We start from the raw sequence: 25,432 nt of genomic DNA on the forward strand, positions 1-25,432 counted from the left end.
AAGACTGACGTGTTATTTTTTAAAAGTGTTTGGAGAGTTCGAGATCTAAAGAAAAATAAAGGAAAAAGAAGAGAAGAGAAGACTAGGTTGGTCAAGATGTTTAGGGATATATAGTATTGGGTTAGCGTAAGATAAAATTAGCTTATTAGCAGAATTTAAATTTAAGTTTGTTTACTTTTATATTAAAATTAGACCGTGTACTCTAATAATATGTGTGCTTTTAATAATTAATTGAGACATACCTAATTAAATTGACTTGTTACCCTCAACGTAGACATAAACATAATCATCAACAAAAACAAAAATATAAACATCACTTGTTGTTTAAATCTCGTTTTCCATGGTCAAGTGTTAATAGTTAAGACAAAGTCATGAAAAACAATGGTAATTATGTATGCTTTTATTGCCTACGCTGTATGAACATATATTTGACTATCTCATTGTAAATGTTTTAATTTTGGAAATATTTTGTAATAAAGAAGTTACAAACAAGTCTTTATATGAAAACTCATAAACCTAATTAAATATTAAAAAAGGACAATTTAATTAAGGACTTATTCAACATAGATTTTTACATCATGACTTTATAATTGGTTAATGAACTAAAGATGGAGTTCGATGGTAAGGGTACGAATATGATCATGATTCACATTTATCCATTTTTGACCTCTACGTAATACAATTCATGTTTAGATTCATGCAATAATTAAACAATCAAGTAATATGTTTATGCAATATAAAAATTGAACTATTGTGTGGTTGAGATTTTGCTATTCGATTTAAATAGTCAAGTTGCATAGTATGCTTGTCGATTCATGCAAAAGGCTGAGTGTTTGTTACCGTCATTTTTAGATGTATGATATTATTTATTATGGTATATTGTATTAGATCGCAAAAGGTTTAATTTCACCTTAATATGAAGGCCCAATTATAACATAAAGCCCATTGGATGAAGTCAACATAAATCAAAGTCAACATAAGAATGTCATCAAGATCATCAGGAGAAGAAAGTCAAGAATAACAAAATACATGCGGTTAAAGAGTAATCATGAGATGAATCCACATAAGGACGAACGTGCAAAGGTACGGTTATTCAGCGCTGGAAGATGGTTGAGATTTGAATTAAAGATGATTCAAATGTTTTCCCTCCAAGAAGGTATATATGGAAGTTACGTATCATGTTGGCTTAGCTTATGAATAGAAGGATCATCAAGTAGAAAAAGATCAAACATCACGCAACAACTTGTAATTACTCTTTTCTTAGCGTAGCCTAGCCTTAGTCTAGCCAACCCCCTTCCGGGTTATAGTTTAGTTCATTAGATTTAGAACATATCCTAGCGCCAATTTCTGTAATTCTCTGATTGAAGCAAGAAACTATGGAGGTAACAATCATGTTTTCCCTTTAGTTGTTCAGCCTGAATTATCCTCATATGTGTTGTAAAATCTTTTCTTAAAGTTTGTGGTATGTATGGGAATGTATTGCTTTAATAAAAAGATTAATTATTGTTTGCTCAATTTATTGCATTTCGCCTGAATTTAATAGGTGTTGTAGTTTAATCATAAATTGAATTGCAACAAAGTATGTCATATTAGCAAGGTTTTATCTAATTAAATTGGCAACCCCTACGGACTAAGCCTCCTGTTGCATTTAGTATCAAACTATTGGATGTGCATTGACTTGTTTGCAAGGTCAACAAACTGATTTTGCACCAACAAGGTTATCAAAAGATCATTGTCTCCCACATCTACCAATAAATTTATTTTGCGGTTTCACTTGTTAAATTGAACTATTGTGTGGTTGAGATTTAAATTGAGGGTGATTGCGATCACTACCCTTATTTTCATTATTAAGGGGTTGTATATAGATAATAGATTATATAGTACAACATTTATTATGGACAAAATAGATAGTTATAGGTCGAATCGACAAGGAAAGTAGAATAACATACTATATGCATAAAACATGAAAAATTTGTACGGTGTGATGCAACTCAAACGACATTTGATATAAAAGAGAAAATGTGTAACACGCCTATTTTAGCTTTACCTGATTTTACTATGGTCTATAGTTTTAATGCAGAAAAATCGGATAACAAAATTCTCTTTGTTTAAGTCCGCTATAAGCATGCTGCAGTGAAATGATAGCTTCATATATACCCAATTCACACATCATAATATTCAAAGGGAAAGGAACCCCTGAATTAACATATTATTCTTATCGATCTATTTCATATGAATGCTTGGACTTTGAACTAAACTAACATATTATGAAGTGTGAAATTGCTTAAGTATTTAATGTGAAAATTCGGTCTTTAATTCCTCCATCTCTTCTGTGTGATATATACACTAACACCACTTCAACATAATGAAAAGTATATATAGTTCTTTGCAAGCTAAGCAAGGTATTGGAATATCAGATTCTTGAGTATTTTAGCATACTATTTCCGTCTAGAATATGACCAGATTTGAATCTCGAACCAATATGTTGCGTTTTTGATTGTACCTCGACAACTAATGATCCACTTTAAGTGTCACCAAACCATATCAATAACATAAAACATAGCGATATCGTGTTCCTTAAAACCACCTCACAATAAAATTATGGTAAAACCACTTCACTTTTTATCCCTTAAAAGGATAACTCTATATGTTAAAGGGGTCACTTTTAGATATTGCACCATCTCATATTTTTAAAGGTCACCTCTAGTATAATTGACTCATTTAGAAAAACACGCTACCCTCGTCTTATAGTAATATAAGGCGGTCTTATATGAGATTTAGTAGAAATCAATAACATAAAAATAATTGAAGATAAAAGAGTAGCTCATTAGATTATCACAAATTCTTTGAAACGGCAGCGGATATATATAAACTTTCACAACTCAACGAGCTAGAAAACGATGATATAAAAAACCCGAAACAGAGAATTATGTGGGAGTCCAATGGTTGGAGCTCCCACCTCCCACCCTCATGGTCGACAGTTCGACTGTCATCAACTCCATTCTGGAAGTTTCCTTATGAGTTGGGATCCCTTTCTTACCCCCTAACTCATGAGGACCGAGCCTGCTTGGGCCAGTAAATTACTGAAACAAAATAGAATTGAATTCAATATAATCGTACGTAGCATGACCTCTTAACTTTATTTACTCAAAAATAGTTCACTATACATGCTTGATTAACAGTAATAACATAACCAAACATGCAGCAAAAAATGAAATAATTCTTACAATCCAAAGATAAACCAATCAATAAATTATTTTTAATCAAATAAAAGCACCCCAAAATTAATAAAACCTCTTCATATCACGTAGACATACTCCATTTATATTCATATATATATATATATATATATATATCAAAATTCAAAGCCCTCTTTCAAGCATCTTCTCTACGTTTTCGATCGATTCAAGACGTTGAAGAAGCAACTGTTGTTTGAATTTCTGGATAAACTTCTCAGCACTCTCATTTATGTCCTCAGATTTCTTCGATTCGAGCTTGTTGTTTGGTAAATGCATAACCTTTTTCTTCTCTTGAACAAGATGATTATCACCAACAATATGAATATCTTTAACTACTTTATTACTAATAAACTTCTTATCATTTGTAACAGGCTTAAAATTTTGATGATAACCACGAGTAGTATTATTGCTTGTTTCTGCTAATCTGCGAAGACATTCTCTTTCATCTTCATCAATTGTTACCAACTTAGAATGAATGATCTTGTGATTCTTCTCCATTCAATTTTTTTAGGTTTGTTTGTTTGTTTCGATGCTTTTTTTGTGGGTTGTGTTTGGTATAAAAAATGGAAAGCTATGTGTAAAGTTTGATGAGTTTATGTGATAATGAATGTGAGGTATATATACATATATATAGAAAGTGAGATATTGTTAGTTTATCTACGAAGTTTTATTTCATGTGGGGATGAGTCAATTGCGTGTTATAAAGAGTTCTTGGAAGACTGGCAACTTTGTGTACTTCATATAATCATATTTATGCATGGATTTGGTCGGTTACAATGGGTGAAATAGCTCCCAAGCTGCGCCGTAATTCTTGATTTGGTCTCATGCATGGTCTTTAGGCTATGTTCAATTCACCTTATTTTTGCTTATTTCAGATCTAATCAGATCAGATCAGATCAGAAAAAATAAGTTCAGATCAGATCAGATAAGTTCAGATCATGCTTATATTTAAAAATCATTATATCTTTCATTACATATTAGTAAAAATTATAATAATTGAATATTAATAAAGTACTCATTGAGACGAATCAAACAAGAGCCCACATGACTATCTTTTTTCTTATATATTGAGAAAAATCTAAAAGATAAGATCATGTAATCAGATCAGTTTAGATCAGATCAAATCAGATAAGTTCAGATCAGAAAATGGTCTTTACTTTTAGTTTGAAAGCTTTTTATGTTAATACAATAATAAGTCACCCCATAATTCATAACATAATATATTGCTTCGGTTATTAGTATAACTTTTAGTTCGATAATTGCTAGCTTCATAAGTCAAAGTCCCATTTATAAGTGAACATGTCTTAAGGTATGACATGTCACATGATCAAATGTTAGTGCATCACTATAATTTATAACTAGAATTGTATACATTTAGTATTTATTTGTGTTTCTTAATGATCGTATATATGCATTAACAATAACCTCATTATAATGCAATCTTAATAAAAAATCATTATTTATAGTTTCATATGTGCATTCCTGATATATATTTATGTTATTATTAGTAATTCATATAGCATCATTATTGTTAACAAGTGGTGTGTATGTTGTGCTTCATATCAGAATTAATTTGTATTATTATTTATTAATACTCGATTATTAAACTTAGGTTTAATTTAAAAGTAGGTTTAAGAATGTCAAGTAGCTTATCTAGTATTTAGATTATGTCTTTGGTTTTAGGTTCAAATCCAATATAATACCAATGATTTTACTTCATTCTATTTTAATAGATTTATAAACTTCTAATTTATAATATAATGGTCGAATCAATGTCATGACTCATATTTACAAGGTTATTTTAAAGTGATCAGGATCGCATTTCCAATCTTCCACTCCTTACATATGCTCTCTAATATGTAATTAGAGTTAGATTGATGGATAGTTACACTCGTGAATAGTTTGGTTTAATTTATCGAAATTCCTGATCTTCTTTGAACAATCTTGTAAAACTACCAATTTCAATTACAAAATCATATTCGAATAATAACGATAATTCACATACAAGTCGAAATCTAAATCATGCCTCCAATAATATTATTGGAAAAAAAAAACTTAGATGCAACACTTAGGTGTACTAAAACATATTAACTTCAGTCTATGATTGATAGCTAGGGTGCTTATAAAACCTATTCAATCTTATTAATAGCCACCCACGTATGGCAGATTACATATGATATCCTGTTATAATTTCGTTAAGTGTGACAAAAATTCAAAGAAAATAATAATAATAATCAAGTTGAATTTGCCAGCATAGTAGTGCAGTTGAAGCAACAGATTGGCTGTTAATCTGTTATGCATCATACATGGGGCCGAAAGATGCCACGCGAACGCGTCAACTTCGTTCATTGGAGTTTATTCAAGAATATCTTTTCATTTCATTGAGTTGATACTTTCTTTTTGTCTTGCTCCTTTTCGTATAGTTGTAGTTAGTTGAATATATATGGTAGGTCTCAATTCTCATACGAAGTTATGAAGAAGCATCTTTACCTAATACATTGACAAAAAAAAAAAAAAATGCTTGTTGTGGTTGTTACGTATACGTACATAATATTCACATGTGCTTTGGAGTGAGTATAGACGACATTTGATATTTATAACTCTCGAGTAGGCCAAGGTGGCAATTTTATCTTCATTTTGGATGAAGGAAGAAGGTAGAAAGTTTAAAGCATATGTATTTGTTCTTGGAATATGTTACTGCGTTAGGACACATATTGAAAGGGGAACAAATTGATTAGTCACGTAAAATAGATTTATTGCTAGTAGAAAGAGTTTGATTTTACTTTTGTTTTATTATTACAAATCTATTGTCATGATAAAAAAAAAAAGTTTCAAGCAGGAAGAGGTTGGACTCTCTCTCTATATATATACTAAATTATTGTTAATGTACGTTGGCACATTGCTTTTGAAACATTTAACTTAGAGAACGTATTGTGTCGGACTCGTCCGACACAACACTCTCATCGGACGAGCAACGCAACGCAACGCGCGCGACTTATTAAAGACCGAAAAAATAAAAAAAAATAAAAAAAACAAAAAAAACACTTTCATCCCCTTCATCCGCTTCATCCGCCATTGTTCAAGAACAAAAACATATCCAACACTTCCACTTTCTCACTACAAATCTAGTTCCACTACTGAAATCTAGTTCGTTACAAATTGAACAAGAATGTCAGCCGAAGATTCGAATTCACAAATCGCAAGTTCGTTACAAATTGATCTGAGCAATGAGAATACTCACAGAGATCTCACATTACAAATCGAACTAAACAATGAAAACCGTAACACAGATATCACATCAGAAAAAAAAAGAAAGAAATTACATGAAGAATCAGCTGGAATACAAGACAAAGTAACAGGTGTATGTCTAAATTTAATTTTCAATTGCATTTACTCATTTTCAGTTATAATTTTGATTGTATCAGTTAGTATGCATAAAATTACCTTTTACATTGCAACAAAAGTCTATTTTTCACTCATTAACTTTTTTTTCAGTTAGACTTAATTAGTTTTCAGTTAGACTTATAAAGTGATCAGTTAGAGTACTTTAGTTTTCAGTTACACTGAATTAATTTTCAGTTGGACTTATTACCTCTTCAGTTAAACTTATTTACGCTTCAGTTAGACTTATTTACTCTTCTGTTAGACTTATTTACTCTTCAGTTAGACTGATTCAGATAGACTTATTAAGTGTTCAGTTAGAGTAATTTAGTTTTCAGTTAGACTTATTTACTCTTCAGTTAGACTGATTCAGTTAGACTTATTAAGTGTTCAGTTAGAGTATTTAGTTTTCAGTTAGACTTATTAACTCTTCAGTTAGACTTATTTACACTTCAGTTACATTATTTTCTTTTCAGTTAGACTGATTCATAGACTGATTCATTTAGACTAATTTAGTTTTCAGTTAGACTTATTTAGTTTTCAGTTAGACTTTTTAACTCTTCAGTTAGACTTATTTAGTTTTCAGTTAGACTTATTTGCTCTTCAGTTAGACATATTCAGTTAGACTAATTTAGTTTTCAGTTAGACTTATTTAGTTTTCAGTTAGACTTATTAACTCTTCAGTTACACTTATTTTCTTTTCAGTTAGACTGATTCATAGACTGATTCATTTAGACTAATTTAGTTTTCAGTTAGACTTATTTAGTTTTCAGTTAGACTTTTTAACTCTTCAGTTAGACTTATTTAGTTTTCAGTTAGACTTATTTGCTCTTCAGTTAGACATATTCAGTTAGACTAATTTAGTTTTCAGTTAGACTTATTTAGTTTTCAGTTAGACTTATTATCTTCAGTTAACTTATTTTCTTTTCAGTTAGACTTATTCATAGACTTATTCATTTAACTAATTTAGTTTTCAGTTAGAACTTATTTAGTTTTCAGTTAGACTTTTTACTCTTCAGTTAGACTTATTGTTTTCAGTTGTTAGACTTATTTGCTCTTCAGTTAGACATATTCAGTTAGACTAATTTAGTTTTCAGTTAGACTCATTCAGTTTTCAGTTAGACTTATTTAGTTTTAAGTTAGACTTATTTTCTTTTCAGTTGGTCCTTAATTTATTTCATTTAGTATAATTATTCTTTCATTTGATACTATTACAATCATTCTCAGCTACACTTGTTTAGTTTTCAGTTAGTGCTTTTGTTCTTTAATTTAGTGTCCTAATTTTTTGACAATGAACTCAACAGCTGAACATGAATATCTCAAGTACATCAATGACGAAAATATCAGTAGCAGTTTAATAGGGAGACATGTTACAGATCACAAAGATGGCTACAACTTGTATCAAGCACACTCAAGAGCATTAGGATTTAGTATTAGGAAACAAACTCTAAGGAGGAGGAGAATTGATAATTCAATATACGAATTCTACTTGGTTTGCTCAAAGGAAGGAGGCTCAAAATCAACAAACAAAATAACAGAACCAAAAGAAAAAGACACACAACAAGAAAAACCTGTTCAGATACCAGATGTTGAGCAGCCAACCAACAAAAGAAAGGAAAGAGTAGTCAATGAAACAAGAACAGCATGCAAAGCCATGGTCAGATTTAAGCAAGAAAAACCTGGTGAAGACTTTGTTGTAGTAGCTCATGAGTTGCAGCACAACCATGAGTTGGTAATACAACAAGAAATACATCATCTGAAATCAGAAAGGAAGATAACTGAACAAAAAGGACAACTAATACAAACAATGGTTGAATCTGGCATAAAGCCAATGCATGCATACAACTTTTTGTGTCATGAGGCTGGATCAGAAGAAGTAGTGGGCCACACAAAAAGGGACCATCTAAACTATATCACACAGTACAGAACAAGATTGGTTGAAGGAAAGGATATGCAGAGTGTGTTGGACTTACTTCAGCAAAGAGCGGATGATGATCCTGCATTCTTCTACAGGCTGAAATTTGGGGAACATAACAACATCGTCAGCTACTTTTGGCGAGATTCAATGATGTTGGAGGACTTCAAAGCATATGGAGATGTTATGATATTTGACACAACATATAGGACAAACAAATATGGACTGATATGTGCACCATTTGTTGGCATAAATTGCCATTGGAAAACAACAATGTTTGCATGTGCTTTCATAACTAATGAAAAGGAAGAGAGCTTTGAATGGCTACTAGAAACATTCAAGAGAGCAATGTGCCAACAAGAGCCAAAGACAATTTTCACTGATCAAGATAAGGCAATGGGCAATGCAATTGAAAAGGTATTTTTCAGTTAGAATTATTTAGTTTTCAGTTAGAATTATTTAGTCTTCAGTTTGAGTTAATTATTTATAATTCAGTTAGACCTATTTAGTTTTCATTTAGACTCATTAATTTTTCAGATAGCCTTATTTACTTTTTAGTTACACTAATTTACTTCTCAGTTAGACTCATTGAGTTTTCAGTTAGACGTATTTAGTTTTAAGTTAGACTCATTGAGTTGTCAGTTAGACTTATTTATTTTCCGTTAGACTAATTTAGTTGTCAGTTAGACTCATTTAGTTTCAGTTAGACTCATTTAGTTGTCAGTTAGACTCATTGAGTTTTCAGTTAGACTCATTTATTTCCACTATTTCAGTTAGACTTCTTTCTTTTTCAGTTAGACGTCTTGATTATTCAGGTAGACTTAATTAATTTTCAGTTAGACTTATTTAGTTGTCAGTTACACTTATTTACTTTTCAGTTAGACAAATTTACTTTTCACTTAGACTTATTTAGTTTTCAGTTAGACTTATTTAGTTTTCAGTTAGACTCATTTAGTTTTCATTTGGGCTTCATATTACTTCTTTTTGTCTAATGAAATTTTCAGTTAGCATTTACACTGTTTTCAGTTAGACTTCTTAAATTTTCAGTTGGTCTTCATATTATTTCTTTACCTTTTAAATTAGATTCACAAAATTCAAATGAAAGTGATTTCTAGCATAATATGTACTATCTTAAATCAGGTTTTCCCAAATACAAGACATAGGCTTTGCCTTTGGCATATAGAGAAGAACTTTGTAAGCCACTTCGGATCCCTCAAGACCAATGAAGACTTCAAGAACATGTTCAAGAACTGTTTGATGGGGTGTCAAAATGAATCAGGCTTTGAAGAATTGTGGGCGAAAATGATGGAATTGTATGGACACGAGAAAAAAGAATGGTTCGAGCAAGTATATGATCAGAGACACAAGTGGTGCACCGCATTAAACAGGGATATGTTTTCAGCTGGAATCTTATCATCACAAAGAAGTGAAGTCACAAATAAGGCAATATCATTCAATGCAAAAGCAACAACAAACCTGTTTGAATTCTATCATATATTTGAGCAAACAGTGAAAAGATGGAGAAGCAATGAAACTAGTGACAACTTCCGGAACAGAACTGAACGTCCCAAAGCCGTCAAATCCAAATCAAAGCTTCTGAAACATGCTGCTGATGTATACACACTAGCACTATATAATGACTTTGAAACAGAGTATGAGTGGGCAATGGCATCATTTTTACGAGCATTTGCAACAGAAAACTCACAGCTGAAGTTGTTTGAAGTCTCACCAGAAGAAGATTTCAGCAATTCACATACAGTAGCATACGATGAGGCGACAACAGAATTAGTGTGCTCATGTCAATGCTTCACAGAGACGGGGATGCTTTGCTTTCACATAATAAGGGTCATGCACATGTTCAGCATATTTCAAATACCACAAAAATATATCCTTAAGAGATGGACAAGACTTGCAAAGTCAGCAGTATGGGAGAATGTTCAAGGTTAGTGAAATAAATCAATATGATAACTGACAAATGAAAGCAACTAACTGAAAAACTGAAGACTCCAACTGAAACAATTAACTGATCACCTGAAAGATTTAATTAGTGAACTGAAAAAAAAAAGGCTCCAGCTGAAACATTACTATAACTAACTGATAAATTAATGTTACTACCAGAACATTAATTGGGGGTTTTCTTTGTGTGTGGGAGGGGGAATATTAGTAGTGGGGGTTTTGGGGGTGTGGGGTTTAACACTTAACTAACTGAAACAATTAACACACCACCTGAAAGAATTTCTAAGCTATCTGAAAATTTTAGTTAGTCAAATGAACTAATTGACTAAGAAACATTTATTAAAGCAGACAAGGACAAAGCCAAAATGCACAGTTGTGGACACCATGGAGACATGCAATAACCAAGAATTTCTACAACCTAGTGTCAATATGTCAATCAAATGAGGATGCAAGAACATTATGTGACAAGTCGTTGAAGGAATTATACAAATCAGTGAAAGAAGTTTTCAAGACTGATCAACAAAAACAACAAGAAATCGAAGATGAAGAACTACGAAGACAAACAGTTGAAAATCCTGAGGTGATAAAGACAAAAGGAAGACCACCAAAGGGAAACAAGAGAGTAAAAGGACATTTTGAGAAGCGTAAAATGAAGACAAGGCATCCGAACGAATATGGAACAAAAACCCCAAATGTACCTCAAGTTGAATAGTGTTCAAATAATATTAGTTTTCAATTGTATTCCACTCAGTAATTGTATTGAAATTTACACTTGTTTATTCCTAAGCTACTCGAAATTCATTAATATTAGTATTTATTGACCTTCAGTTAGACTTGTTTTTTTTTTCAGCTAGTCTTTCTAGTGCTTCATTTAGACGTGTTTACTTTTAAGCTTATATTAATTCAGTTTCAGTTAGACTTGTATATTTTTCAGCCAGTGTTAATTCTGCTTCAGTTAGACTATTTATTTCTCAGCTTATCTTTATATTGCTTCAGTTAGACTTGTGTCTTTTTCAGCTAGTCTTAAAAATGCTTCAGTTAGACGTATTTATTTTTCAGCTTGTATTAATTGTACTTCAATTAGACTTGTGTATATTTCAGCTTCAGTTAGACTTATTTGATTTTCAGCCTCTATTAATTACGCTTCAGTTAGACTTGTGTAGTTTTCAGCTAGTATTAAATTTCCTTCAGTCAGACTTATTTATTTTTCAGATAGTATTAATTGTGCTTCAGCTAGACTTCTTTATTTTTCAGCTAGTCTTATAGAGCTTCAGTTAGACTTGTTTATTTTTCAGTTAGACTTAATAACTCTTCAGTTAGACTTGCTTGTTTTTCAGCTACTATTTACAGTGATAAGTTAGACTTAAAATTTATATTTACAAATATATGTCATACACTTATTATTATGAGTTAGATTTTTCATTTTTCAGTTGGTATTTGTATTTTTCCAATTAATTTTCAAACAACTTCATTTTTACACAAATGTATTCCATTCAAAGTAAGTGTAAATGTACAATTCATTAAAGAACACAATATAAAATGTAAAATGAGTTCTGTGCTATTTGTACTGTACATTGCAAAATTCAATGGTTTCTATTTCTACTGTACATTATATAATAATAAAAAAAAGTTTGGCACCTAACAATAATGAAATTTCAACAGTTGCTCTATTTTCACTTTGTCTCCAAAATTATTATTCAACACATCTTCTACTTTCGCCTCATGATCCCTCCTTCGCCGTAAAATGTGTGCTTCTTTTCTATTCGTCTTCTTTGATCGATTAAATGCTAATTTATCTAGGACAGCCTCTTTATCCTTCCTTATCTTCTGTCTTGCCATCAGTTCAGGTTTCTTTGCAGACCAAACATAACAGTCATGCTTCACTTTCTCTCTCAGTTTGTTTAAAGGATGGTCCACAAGACGAACAGCAAGCCTACACCGCTCAAGGTTTTTGGTGGCTGCCTAAAAAATAAAAAAAATCAAAACTATTAAAAAAGGTTCAAAAATGTAACAATTACAAAATAAAACTAACTGAAAATAAACAACAACATCAACTAGTCTTTATAGTGCTTCATTGTTTTTCAGGTAGTCCTTATAATGCTTTCAGCTAGTAATGATTGTGTTTCAGTTAGACTTGATTGTTTTTCAGCTAGTATTTATTATGTTTCAGTTAGACTTGTTTATTTCTAAGCTAGTCTTTACAGTGCTTCAGTTAGACTTCATTATTTCTCAGCTAGTCTTTATAGTGCTTCAGTTAGACATCTTTGTTTTTCAGCTAGTCTTTCAAGTCCTTCACTAACTGCCTATCATACCTTTTTCTATTAAAAAACTTTCAAAAACAGAAATGTAACAAGCAAAATAAAGTAATCATACCCTTTTCAGGTCAACAAGTGCAGCATGGTTAGTATTATGACCGTCATACAGCTCCATGGTTTTGATTGCATAGACACCACAATCAAAATTGTTGTCCTTGCTTCTCCAAGGGAAGTAAAGAGTTGATGTTTGCCAATGGTGGAGACGATCAAAATCACGAACCTCATAGTCTCTTGCATAAAAGAATCAAAAGCACGACACTGCATTTGAAGATCAAAAAAAAAAACAACAATTAAAAAACAAGTAATAAAATGGAACAAAAAAAAAATACAAATGCTCATAAAAAGGTACTTACAAAGTATGTAAGACCGTTAAATTCCTCATGCTTATATCTATCAATGTCCTTCATGTCTGTACGATTGTCAATATTTTCAATCCTTTTTGCTTTCTTGTTCAGCACCAAGACAGTATAATGATCATCCTTGTGAACAGGAACAAAAATCTGGAAGATAAACATAAGATGCAAAAGCAATAAGTCTACCTGACAGAGAACAAAAAACGAAATGAAATATAAAAACACTAGCTGAACTAAAAACATACACTAACTGAAAACATAAACTAGGACTAACTGACAAGTAACATACACTAACTGAAAGAGAAAATTACACTAACTGAACAAAAAAAAAATAGTTAACAATAATACAACTAACCAGTTCAGCTTCTCGAATATCATTGCGTGGAAATGATTTCACCCATGAAGAAATAGCTTCCTTACATTTCTTGTAGAATAAATCATCATCTTTTGTAATAAGCTTTTTCTTGTTTTCTTCCCATTCCTTAAACTTCTGATCATACTGCCTAGTGCCCTCCAGGTTCTTCAAAATAATCTCATTTTCAGCAATCTCACTCTCAAACTGAACCTTTTTTACCTTCTCAGCACACAACCAATTGATATAGTTCTACAACAAAAGAAAATAGATATTATGACAAACTGAAACATTAAGTTTAGTTTTCAGTTAGACTTTTTAAAATGTCAGTTAGATTTATTTACTTTTCAGTTAGACTTATTAAGTTTTCAGTTAGACTCATTAAGTTTTCAGTTAGACTCATTAAGTTCTCAGTGAGACTCATTAAGTTTTCAGTGAGACTTATTTACTTCTCAGTTAGACAAATTTACTTTTCAGTTAGACTTATTTAGTTTTCAGTTAGACTCATTAAGTTTTCAGTTAGACTCATTAAGTTCTCAGTGAGACTCATTAAGTTTTCAGTGAGACTTATTTACTTCTCAGTTAGACAAATTTACTTTTCAGTTAGACTCATTTATTTTCAGTTAGACTTATTAAGTTTTCAGAAGACTCATTAAGTTTCAGTGAGACTCATTAAGTTTTCAGTTAGACTCATTAAGTTTTCAGTTAGACTCATTAAGCTTTCAGTTAGACTTATTTACTTCTCAGTTAGAGTAATTTACTTTTAAGTTAGACTCATTTAGTTTTCAGTTAGACTTCTTTATTTTTCAGTTACACTTATTTATTATTCAGCTAGACTTATTAAGTTTTCAGTTACACTTATTTACTTTTTATTAGACTGAAAACATAATATGACCAACTGAAAAACATAACATCACAAACTGAAAAACAGAAGATGACTAACTGACAAAATAATATGACCAAATGAAAACAAACATATAAAACTAAGCAATAACAACACTTACAAAAGGCATAATATTAAACCAAAATCTCCTTGTTGCAGAAGGTGATTCCTCTTCTTGCCTATTGAACATGAAAGCGCATCCGTCAATAACTCCACTTGTCAGCCAACCTTGACGAGGCATGCTAATTAAGTCGAATTTGTACAGCTGAACCGCATAGTTGCTATGAGGATTATCAAAATCCACAATGAGATCACTTGTAAGTTCACTTTGCATAATGTCATTTTTCATCTTCACTTCCTCAGAATCTGTATCCAATGACATATATGCAACATCTTCATACTCATTGTAAAATAGATAATCAACCAGCAACCTCTGGTCAGGAGACAGATCACTCAAATATCTATTATAATGCTGCAAACTTCGACATAATATTATGCCATGGTTGTTGACAGGAACAGCATGCAAACCAGGCGTAGAAGATGAAACAACACCAGCTTCATTATCATACTCTTCTTTTTTAGCCTTGTCAGATGATGATTCAACTCCATGATCAGCAATCCTATCAATCAGGTCCTCCAAACCTTCATCGTCATAATCATCACCTGGTTCCTTAACCTCACAACTTTCCCAACTTTCTCTGAAGAAGGGTCATAGTCCCACCCCTTCAATAATTCAGGTGTTGAAGGGATTTCTGACTTTACTTGTTTCTGAGGTTTGTAGGATTTGTATGATGATTGATCAGAATAAGAGCCATCACACTGCATTCAATTAAAATATTAAAAAAGCATGACAGATATACTAACTGAAAGATAAACATACACTAACTGAAAATAAAACAGATACTAAATGACAAGAAACATAAACCAAATGAAAATTAAACAATTACTAACTGACAAGAATGATACACTAACTGAAACATAACATAATACTAACTGACAAAAAGAAACACTAACTGACATGAAACTTACACTAACTCAAACATAAACTGATACTAACTCACAACAAACAAACATACACTAACTGAAATAAAACATATACTAAATGACAAGAAACATACACTAACTAAACAGAAAAATAAAAAAAACAGAAACTAAAACTATACTTACTCGAGGATATTTTACATTTACTGGAGTGATGATTGGAATTGAACTTCCAACACCCTCACCACTCTCTTCACTGTATGGAAGATCCTCAACAACAGGACTAGGAGTTAATAGTTGGAATGAAGGGGCATCGAAATCAGCAATGTTTTTCTTTTTAGCAGAAGAATCAACTCTCCAAGACTTTCTGCTATATACATTCTCAACTGCTTCAACAACACGAGGAGGAGGAGGAGGAGGAGGAGTTGGAGTACGAAGATCAACAATATCAATACCAGCAGCGGTGCGAGTAGGGACGTGTGTAGAAATTTTACACTTATCCTTATCCTTAGCCCCTTTGACTTGATCATCATCAGCATTCCTCCTCTTCCTATCAGCTTCCTTTGGTTTTCTTTCTCAAAATCTTAATTCAAAAACAAAAAAAAAAAAAAAAAATATAAAAAGTTAGAGTATCAAAATTTTCAGTTGGTCTGAATATTCTTTCAGTTTGACTTGTTTATTGTTCAGGTAGTCTTTATAGTCCTTCAGTTAGACTTGTTTATTTTTTCAGCTAGTCTTTATATACTTCAGTTAGACTTGTTTTATCTTCCGTTAGACTTATTTACTATTCAGTTACACTGATTAAGTTAGACTTATTAAGTGTTCAGATAGAGTAATTTAGTTTTCAGTTAGACTTATTAACCCTTCAGTTAGGCTTATTTACACTTCAGTTAGACTTATTTTCTCTTCAGTTAGACTTACTTACTCTTCAGTTAGACTAACTTAGTTTTCAGTTAGACTTATTTAGATTTCAGTTAGACGTATCTACTCTTCAGTTAGACTTATTTGCTCTTCAGTTAGACTGATTCAGTTAGACTAATTTAGTTTTCAGTTGATATACTTTTCAGTTAGACTTATTTAGTTTTCAGTTAGACTTACTTACTCTTCAGTTAGACTAACTTAGTTTTCAGTTAGACTTATTTAGTTTTCAGTTAGACTTATTACCTCTTCAGTTAGACGTATTTACTCTTCAGTTAGACTTATTTGCTCTTCAGTTAGACTGATTCAGTAAGACTAATTTAGTTTTCAGTTGATATACTTTTCAGTTAGACTTAATTAGTTTTCAGTTAAACTAAAACAGTATTTCAGTTGTTATTTATAAGATATTATTTCCTTTAGAGCATCACATTTTTCAGTTGGTCATTGAATTCTTTCAATTAGGAATAACATGAAAGAAACTTACTTCCTCCTTTCTCTCCTTCTGTATAAACCCCAGCATCCAACTCCTTATTTCTTCCTTCCTCTTTATCTCCTTGAAGACCACAATCATCATCAGCATTGCCAGTCTTCTTCTTACCATCTTCCTTCGGTTCTTTCTCATTATCTTCATTCAAAAACAAAAGAAATGAATAAATTCATTGACAAACTAAAACTATTTTTCCACCAGATTAAATAAAAACAAATACAAAAAGTTTCATTTGGTATTTATATGATATTCAGCTAGTATTAATATTATTTCAGTTAGAATATTACCTTCCTCTCCATCTCCATGAAGACCAGCATCCTTATCTCCTACTTTGTCTTCATCTCCTTGAAGACCAGGATCACCATTATCTCCTCCTTTGTCTTCATCTACATGAAGATCAGCATCCTTATCTACTCCTTTGTCTTCATCTCCTTGAAGACCAGGATCACCATTATCATCAGCATCATCATCCTTTCTCTCATTATGATTCTGGTGATCCTTATCATCACCATCATCATCATCATCATCATCATCATCTTCTTTATGCTGATCATCATCAGCATTCATCTTCTTCTCATCCTCCTCTCCTTCTTTTTCATCATCTTCATTCAAAACATAACAAAACAGCTAAATACACATAAACTGAAAAAATTCATTTAGTATTCATCTCATTTTCAGCTGGTGCTCATATTATTTCAGTTAGACTGTCAAAGTTTTCAGTTGGTCATTTTATTCTTTCCGTTAGAGTATCAAAGTTAGCTATTTCACTTCTTCAGTTAAACATTTCTTTCACTTAGAGTCTAAAATTTTTATTCCAACCAGATTACAAAACTACAACATGAAAATAATATAATGAAAGGAACTTACTTCCTTCTTTCAAATCAACTCCATGAACACCAGAATCCAAATCAGGAACATTTTCAATTCTTCCAATCTCCAATTCAACAGGCCGCTTCACCAATAGTGAAATTGTAGGATCAACTTTGTTTGCACTGTCTTTCGCTTCCAAATGACGCTTGCATATGTCGTCAATTTGACTCAGAAAATCTGGGTTAAATACTTCACTATCATCCAGAGAAATACTGTCTTGAGACAGCTTCTCGCCTTCCTCACGAATATTCTGGGCAATCTCCAAATTAACTTGACAGAATGCAAGCGCATTCCTCTTCAACTTGTGCATGTTCTTCACATATTCCTTCAATTAAAAGAGCAAAATAGAATAAACAAACAAATCAATATGATGATGACACAGAAACAACATAAACAGAAATATAAGGACCATCTGAAAGAATCAAACTATCAAATGAAAACTTAAATGAAATATAAATAAACTTATTTAGTTTTCAGTTACACTAATTTAGTTTCCAGATAGACTTATTTAGTTTTCAGTTAGACTTATTTACTTTTCAGTTAGACTTATGTACTCTTCAGTTAGACTTATGTACTCTTCAGTTAGACTTTTTTAGTTTTCAGTTAGACTTATGTACTCTTCAGTTACACTTCTTTAATTTTCAGTTAGACTTATTTACTTCTCAGCTAGACTTATTTACTTCTAAGTTAGACTTATTAAGTTTTCAGTTAGACTAATATAATTTTCAGTTAGACTTATTAACTCTTCAGTTAGACTAATATAATTTTCAGTTAGACTTGTTAACTCTTCAGTTACATAGTTTCACATCAACTGAAAAAATACAAAGATCAACTGAAAGAATACCAACATTAACTAAAAGCAGACCACCATCAACTGAAACAATAGCCTAGATTATTTTTAAGGTACTCTATATAGTGCTTCAGTTAGACTTCTTTGTGTTTCAGATAGTCTATATAGTGCTTCAGTTAGACTTGTTTGCATTTCAGCTTATATAGATTGTGCTTCAGTTAGACTTCTTTAATTTTCAGTTAGACTTATTTACTTCTCAGCTAGATTTATTTACTTCTAAGTTAGACTTATTAAGTTTTCAGTTAGACTAATATAATTTTCAGTTAGACTTATTAACTCTTCAGTTAGACTAATATAATTTTCAGTTAGACTTGTTACTCTTCAGTTACATAGTTTCAGTTAGACTTCTTTATTTCTAAGTTACACTTCTTTACTTTTAAGTTACTCTTATTTGCTCTTCAGCTAGAACTGACATTATTTCAGTTAGAGGTCAACAGTCTTCACTTAGAGTTCAAGAGTAAAAAAAATAAAAACATAAGATAAATGAAACTCACAGGAACACCAAGAGCATCTATTTCCTCATCAGTCATCAAACTATGAGGAAGATCCATGATAAGCTGCCTAGTTGAAGGTGATGGACCCTCAACCACCTTAATTATAGGAGAACCAGACTTCCTACTAGCAACACTAACACTGGGAGTTTTAAACTCAACCTTCTGTTTTTCACGCTTCACCGGCAGAATAAAATCCATGTTGATCTCAAACTGCTTCACAACATCAGTCAAATCCTTCTCATCCTGCCAATAACTGATAAATGGCTTACTCACATTTGAATAATCCAGATTACGACACTTGAAGTTGTGAATAACAGCAAGAGTCAAAGCGCTGACGCATCCCCGAAGCTTGAATGATACTTTCTTCTGTCCAAGCTCAATCTTCTTAATCATAATAGACTGATGACAGTCCAAAACAGCAGCACAAAGACTTCTCAATATATATCCACACCAGTCATAACTTGAAATTGCAGATACATCTTCTAAACTCTTGGCACATTTCAGCACAGGCCCTAAATCAGCTATAGGACATAGAAGCTTGGACAACGAAAAAATAACAAATAACTTCTTGAAATCATCCCCGGATTCATATTTCTTAAACAAATCATCCCAATTTTTTCTACCAATATATACCTTCTTGGGATCAGAAATACAAAAACCTATGCCAATCCTTCCTGGCACTTCCAGCCTCTACCTGACTACCTTTCCTCCTAAAGGCATCATCATCTATAACCTCTATGCTCTATCTGACACAGGTAACCCCAAAACATCACTAATGGTAAACTTATTAAAAATCAGTTTACCATTCTTTGTTGAAAACATCATTCCAGATGCATTGTAATTTAACAACACCTCCAAATTCAGATTAGGACAAAACTTCTTTATCCTAATATCTAAGAGACTCCCAAACCCAATATCCCTAATGTCTCTTTTTTGCTCATCACTAAATTACTAACCACTTCATTTAAATGGGAATAGTCTGACAATACTTGTAGATTAATTGACTTTATTTCTTGCTCAGTGAAATTCCTAACAAAAGTGAACAAAAATAACTTTAAAACATAAAAAAATAACACAATCATATAATATAAAAGGAGAATAATGAAAAAAACATACGATCTATCAAATGTGTCTTTCTGTTGATCGGGATTAGATCTTGAAAATGAAAACTTGATTGGTGATAAATCAGATTTGCCTTTCTTCTTAGACAAGGATTTATCACATCTGAAAGAAAGAAAGTTTAATCAAACAACAAAAACTGAAAAAAAAACAGCATCAACTGAAAAAATACAAAGATCAACTGAAAGAATACCAACATTAACTAAAAGCAGACCACCATCAACTGAAACAATAGCCTAGATTATTTTTAAGGTACTCTATATAGTGCTTCAGTTAGACTTCTTTGTGTTTCAGATAGTCTATATAGTGCTTCAGTTAGACTTGTTTGCATTTCAGCTTATATAGATTGTGCTTCAGTTAGACTAGTTTATTTTTCAGTTAGTCTTTACAGTCCTTCAAAGTAACTTCTTTATTTTTCAGCTAGTATTTGTTGTGCTTCAAGTAGCCTTGTTTATTTTTCAGCTAGTCTACATAGTGCTTCAGTTAGACTTGTTTGTTTTTCAGATAGTCTATATAGTGCTTCAGTTAGACTTGTTTATTTTTCAGCTAGTCTATATAGTGCTTCAGTTAGACTTGTTAATTTTTCAGATAGTCTATATAGTGCTTCAGTTAGACTTGTTTGTTTCTCAGATAGTCTCTACAGTCATTCAAAGTAACTTCATTATTGTGCTTCACTTAAACTTGTTGCTTTATCAGCTAGTCCTTATTATTTCATTTAGTATAATTATTCTTTCATTTCATTCTATTCCAATTACACTTAAAATTTTTCATTGAAAATTTACATTACTTCAGTTACACTTGTTTTTTTATCAGTTAGTCAATATAGTGCTAAAGATACACTTGTTCGGTTTTCCTAGTATATAAAGTGCTTCAGATAGACTTGTTTGGTTTTCAGCTAGTATATAAAGTGCTTCAGATAGACTTGTTCGTTTTTCAGCTAGTATACAAAGTGCTTCAGATACACTTGTTCTTTTTCAGCTAGTCTATATAGTGCTTCAGATAGACTTGTTTGTTTTTCAGATAGACTTATTTAGTTTTCAGTTAGGCTTATTTAGTTTTCAGTTAGACTTATTTAGATTTTAGTTAGACTTATTTAGTTTTCAGTTAGACTTATTTAAGTGTTCAGTTAGAGTCATTTAGTTTTCAGTTGGACTTATGAACTCTTCAGTTAGACTAATTTACGCTTCAGTTAGACTTATTTACTCTTCCGTTAGACTTATTTACTCTTCAGTTAGACTGATTCAGTTAGACTTATTAAGTGTTCAGTTAGACTTATTTACACTTCAGTTAGACTTATTTTCTCTTCAGTTAGACTTATTTACTCTTCAGTTAGACTGATTCACTTAGACTTATTTAGTTTTCAATTAAACTTATTTAGTTTTTCAGTTAGACTTATTAACTCTTCACTTAGACTTATTTTCTCTTCAGTTAGACTTATTTGCTAAACAAAATCAACTGAAAAAATATAAGAATAAACTGAAACAATACAAGAATCAACTGAACGAATATAAATATCAACTGAAAACAACATCAACTAAAAGAATACAAGTAGCAACTGAAAGAATATTATAATCAACTGAAAGAATATATAAATATCAACTGAAAAACAACAACAACTGAAAACATCTGTATAAAACAACAAAAACTGAAACACAAACCCTAGAGACATGAAATAAATACTCTGATAAACTGAAAACATTCAAAAATAGAAAAAAAAATATCTAAACTACTCTAAGAACTTGAAATCTACCTTGGATCATAATCACCATCTCTCTCTTTCTTCTTCCCAGCAGTAGACACTGCCAAAATTTTTCCTGAAGATCCAAGACTCTTCACCTTCTTCGACTTCGGGCTACATTACAATTACAACAACAAAAACGCTCAAATTTTGAAAACAAAAAAAAAATTACAGCAAAAACAAACGAAATTATACCTAGAATCATCATTTCTAATCCTCTTCACCATATTTGCGATGCAAATGTAATGGATTATGAACAAAAAAACACGCTAAGTTTCAACAGCAGAGAAGCAGAGGAGCAGAAAAATTCTAGAAATAATCAGTAAATAATATATCGGTTTCTTTGAAATGAAGAAGAATCAGTTTTAAAACTAGCGAGAATCAAGCAGAAATCCAAAAAACAGTTTCAAAATCGAAAAAAGATAATGACCTAATAACCGTTGTATGTTTTTTCTAAAAATAAACAAAACTGCTGATCAACAAAACAAATATGAAAAAAAAAAGGAAAGCCCGCGCGTTTTTGTTGGCCAGGCCCGTCCGACGGAAGCTATTGGGTCAGACGGTCTGACCCAATACTTTCACTTTAACTTATTGCCCCTCATACCTAGAAATTAAATACTATCTTTTTTTTTTTAGAAGAAACTCAAAGAGGGAAACTAAACCATTAAATCAAAGCGCACACCAGAAATAACAGGCAACGAAAACTTCGACTCCCACACTCTTTAACCCAACTCCACAGGTTGACGGTGAGCCATATCATGTGCAACAGAATCACCACAACGCTTAAAAAAAGACCAAATGACAGAATCAAAACTACTAATTAACAAGACTAACAATATCCTCTACAAGTAAATGAAAAGTGCTCACTCTCGTACTTCCAGACTTAAGAGCATTTAGTAATCTTAAACAGTCATTCATCACATTTCAATCACCATTTTGCGACACCCACTCTTCCTTCTTTTTTTTTTTTTTGGCTAAGTAAGTAGGTATGTATATAGACTTGGGCAAACACCAAACTTTACAATTTAAGACAACTGGTTAAGCAAACCAAGGAGAACAACTATACATCAATCAACTATAAAAGCAAAAAACCATCTATACTCACTTCTAGTAATCTTCAAAGGCATTACAGTCTGGATTCTATTCTTTGCAAATTGCTTAATATCTTCTACAGTCTTGTGTATTGAAGGAACTTGCTGCTTCCAGTAGCCTTCGTTACGACTTCTCTAAATCATGTACATAACAACAGATATACCAGCAACCCATACTGCTCTCTTGAATCTTGAACATTTACTTCTCATAATCCATCTACACAGCTGAGTCATGTCAAATGTGGTAGCACCAATCTGTAGCCATCTCTTAATTGCTAATGCCATCAAGCAAACTCCCATGCTTCTAGCCAGCTTCAAACTCCAATGCACCGCAAAGGCTTCAGCACAACAGGCCTCGGTCTCCTCTTGAAGTCTCCAACTCAGGGCAAGAGAAATAAGTCTGATTTGCTGAAAAAAGCTGCGCACCTGATTCGGTCAACAAGTGGGCTACAACATTAGCTGAACGTTTATGCATGCGAGTAATCTATGTGTATTATAACGTTGATTTTTTTCGTGAGGAAATGTAAATCTGTCTATATATTGTGATAAGTTTGGACTTTAATTTGGAGGAATCTCATGTTTTTTTTTCCTGTGTTCTAATATAATTGAAGTCGGGAATAATATATATTACACCCCCTTGAGAATCTCACCACACCACTCCCAACCCAATCCCCTCACCCTCCTTTACTACTCCTACACCAGTATTGATTTTGACCCAGCCCACCTCTGGCTTTTTCCACACCCCATTCTCAGTACCTACCTGACTTCCAGCAGCCCTGCCAGCCTGTTTTCCCTCCATAGACTTCTGCGAGTCCTGCCACACCTTCAACGCGTAATTTTGATCTACACAGTTTGACTTGTCAAGCTTGTCAGCACGTAAGCTTGACCATTAATATCTTTAATTACGAACATATAAAATTATAAAAAGTTGGTATTTGAAAAATATATGCAAAGGCGAATCTAACAAGATCCTATTTGACTATATATTTCCTTAAATCACCACCACCACTCACCTCCTGCAAGCTACCACCACCACCACCCACCTCTTGTCAGGCTGCCACCACCACCACCATCCACCTCCTACCACGACAATAGGGACGTTTAGTCTTAAGCCCTTAACCCCTGAGTTTCTCTCTCTCACTCCTTAGCTTCTCACTCGCCGACCACCTTCGCTGAATAGTTGTGGGTTGTGGTGCTGTCCTAGGACATCCCGACGTCCTCGCTTCTCCACCACCTCGACTGCCTGAGACCACCAGTTGACCTCCCATAGTCTCTCCCTCGACCCTCAATTTAATTTAGGCGAAATTTTTTAGGCTATAGGCGAACGTCCACCGCGGAAGTATGCCCATGTCCCGAACATCCAGGCCAGACGTTCGCCCATAACCTAAAAAGAATTCGCCTACTTTGTAGGTGGGTGGTGGTGGAGGTCGCGGGAGGTAGGTGATGGCGGTGGAGGTTGCAGGTGGCAGTTGGGAGGTAGGGGGTGGTGGGTGGTGTGGAAAAGAGGAAAGGGTAAAATGGTCTATAAAAATGAATTTGGGGCGTTTTTAAGTAATTTCGGAACGATATTTAACAAATCCCACTGCTAAGAGTAGCTATCTGGAGGATCTTCAAGCTCCCTCAAGTCCTAATGCAAGATCTGCTAGCCACAATTAATCCTAAGAGTCATCATCAATCTTTGAATGCATGCAGTTGGATTGCCTGATTTTGCCTTAATTACTGTTATGGTTGTAAAGGAATTAGTTCTGATGTCTGTACTAGATATTATCCACGGTTTTTTCATGACTACTATTTTGTACTTCCTCCCTTTCTAACTAAGTGCAATATTTGCATAGTGTTTACTATTCACAATTTAAACTTTAATTAGCTTTGGTGATTTAGGGTTTAGGAAAAACATAGTCATGTGGGATCTTGTTAGATTCGTCTGAATGTGAATTTTTTTAATATCAACTTTTTATAATTTTTACTTATTGATAATTGAAGATATTAAGAGTTAAAATAATGCATGGGCAAACGTGAAAACAAGAAATGTTACACTTATTTAGAAACGGAGGAAGTATATGTTAGTCATGAATTATCTTGTAATCCTTTTTGCCATACCATAGGTATGGTTACTCCTTAATTATATAATTGTTCTCCTTGTTATGTTTTAAAAAAATTACTCGCATGCATCGATCACAAGTATAATAAATTACTATAATTTTATTATAATTTATAACATGAAGTAAACTCTCATCGCATATGACAATGAATAATCCAAAAATCTATACTCTATATTAAAAGGCGTGCATAAACCAGGAACGGTGCCACGTGGCGCTCTCCCTAAGGAGTTTTAGTCCATGTAATCCATGCACAATAAAAAAAATAGAAATTGCATAGTATAGGTTTTGATCCTATGACCTCAAGTTCATGTACTAAAGTTTTAACCACTAGACCAAGTTGTATTTAGTGTTATCTATCAAAGTACAATATAAATAAATGAAATTTTTT

General features: G+C 32.4%; 5 protein-coding genes across 6 annotated transcripts in view; 1 reads left to right on the plus strand and 4 right to left on the minus strand.

The window, feature by feature from the left end:
• Window positions 1–3,121: 3,121 nt before the first annotated feature.
• Window positions 3,122–3,917, minus strand: LOC104904576 (hypothetical protein). The gene has a single exon (XM_010692863.4). The coding sequence runs from the start codon at window positions 3,735–3,737 to the stop codon at window positions 3,363–3,365; it is 375 nt and encodes a 124-aa protein (XP_010691165.1). The 5' UTR covers window positions 3,738–3,917; the 3' UTR covers window positions 3,122–3,362.
• Window positions 3,918–7,767: 3,850 nt separating this feature from the next.
• Window positions 7,768–10,494, plus strand: LOC130590105 (protein FAR1-RELATED SEQUENCE 5-like). Of its 2 annotated transcripts, XM_057392052.1 has the most exons (3): window positions 7,768–8,952; window positions 9,676–9,729; window positions 9,815–9,955. In XM_057392052.1, the coding sequence occupies exons 1-3, from the start codon at window positions 7,912–7,914 to the stop codon at window positions 9,839–9,841; spliced, it is 1,122 nt and encodes a 373-aa protein (XP_057248035.1). In that variant the 5' UTR covers window positions 7,768–7,911; the 3' UTR covers window positions 9,842–9,955. The 2 variants fall into 2 exon arrangements, with proteins under 2 accessions (XP_057248035.1, XP_057248034.1); XM_057392051.1 differs by having other exon boundaries at window positions 7,770–8,952; window positions 9,676–10,494.
• A 1,617-nt stretch (window positions 10,495–12,111) lies between these two features.
• Window positions 12,112–13,018, minus strand: LOC104891084 (uncharacterized). The gene is made up of 2 exons (XM_010676734.4): window positions 12,865–13,018; window positions 12,112–12,453 (listed from the first exon to the last, which is right to left on the minus strand). The coding sequence occupies exons 1-2, from the start codon at window positions 12,919–12,921 to the stop codon at window positions 12,130–12,132; spliced, it is 381 nt and encodes a 126-aa protein (XP_010675036.3). The 5' UTR covers window positions 12,922–13,018; the 3' UTR covers window positions 12,112–12,129.
• On the minus strand, window positions 12,947–15,079 carry LOC130590241 (uncharacterized). The gene is made up of 5 exons (XM_057392298.1): window positions 14,516–15,079; window positions 13,515–13,763; window positions 13,160–13,306; window positions 13,011–13,064; window positions 12,947–12,964 (listed from the first exon to the last, which is right to left on the minus strand). The coding sequence occupies exons 1-5, from the start codon at window positions 14,774–14,776 to the stop codon at window positions 12,947–12,949; spliced, it is 729 nt and encodes a 242-aa protein (XP_057248281.1). The 5' UTR covers window positions 14,777–15,079.
• Window positions 15,080–23,077: 7,998 nt separating this feature from the next.
• LOC130590242 (chavicol O-methyltransferase-like) overlaps window positions 23,078–25,432 on the minus strand; it is a 5,546-nt gene continuing 3,191 nt past the window's right edge. Inside the window, exons 3-4 of the mRNA XM_057392299.1 lie at window positions 23,703–23,785; window positions 23,078–23,368 (exon numbers count right to left, since the gene is read on the minus strand). Of these exons, the coding sequence (XP_057248282.1) occupies window positions 23,078–23,368; window positions 23,703–23,785 (374 nt within the window). The remainder of the gene's footprint in view (window positions 23,369–23,702; window positions 23,786–25,432) is intronic.

Source organism: Beta vulgaris, chromosome 9 (genome assembly GCF_026745355.1).
Source record: "Beta vulgaris subsp. vulgaris cultivar EL10 chromosome 9, EL10.2, whole genome shotgun sequence".
Taxonomy (NCBI): Eukaryota; Viridiplantae; Streptophyta; class Magnoliopsida; order Caryophyllales; family Amaranthaceae; genus Beta; species Beta vulgaris.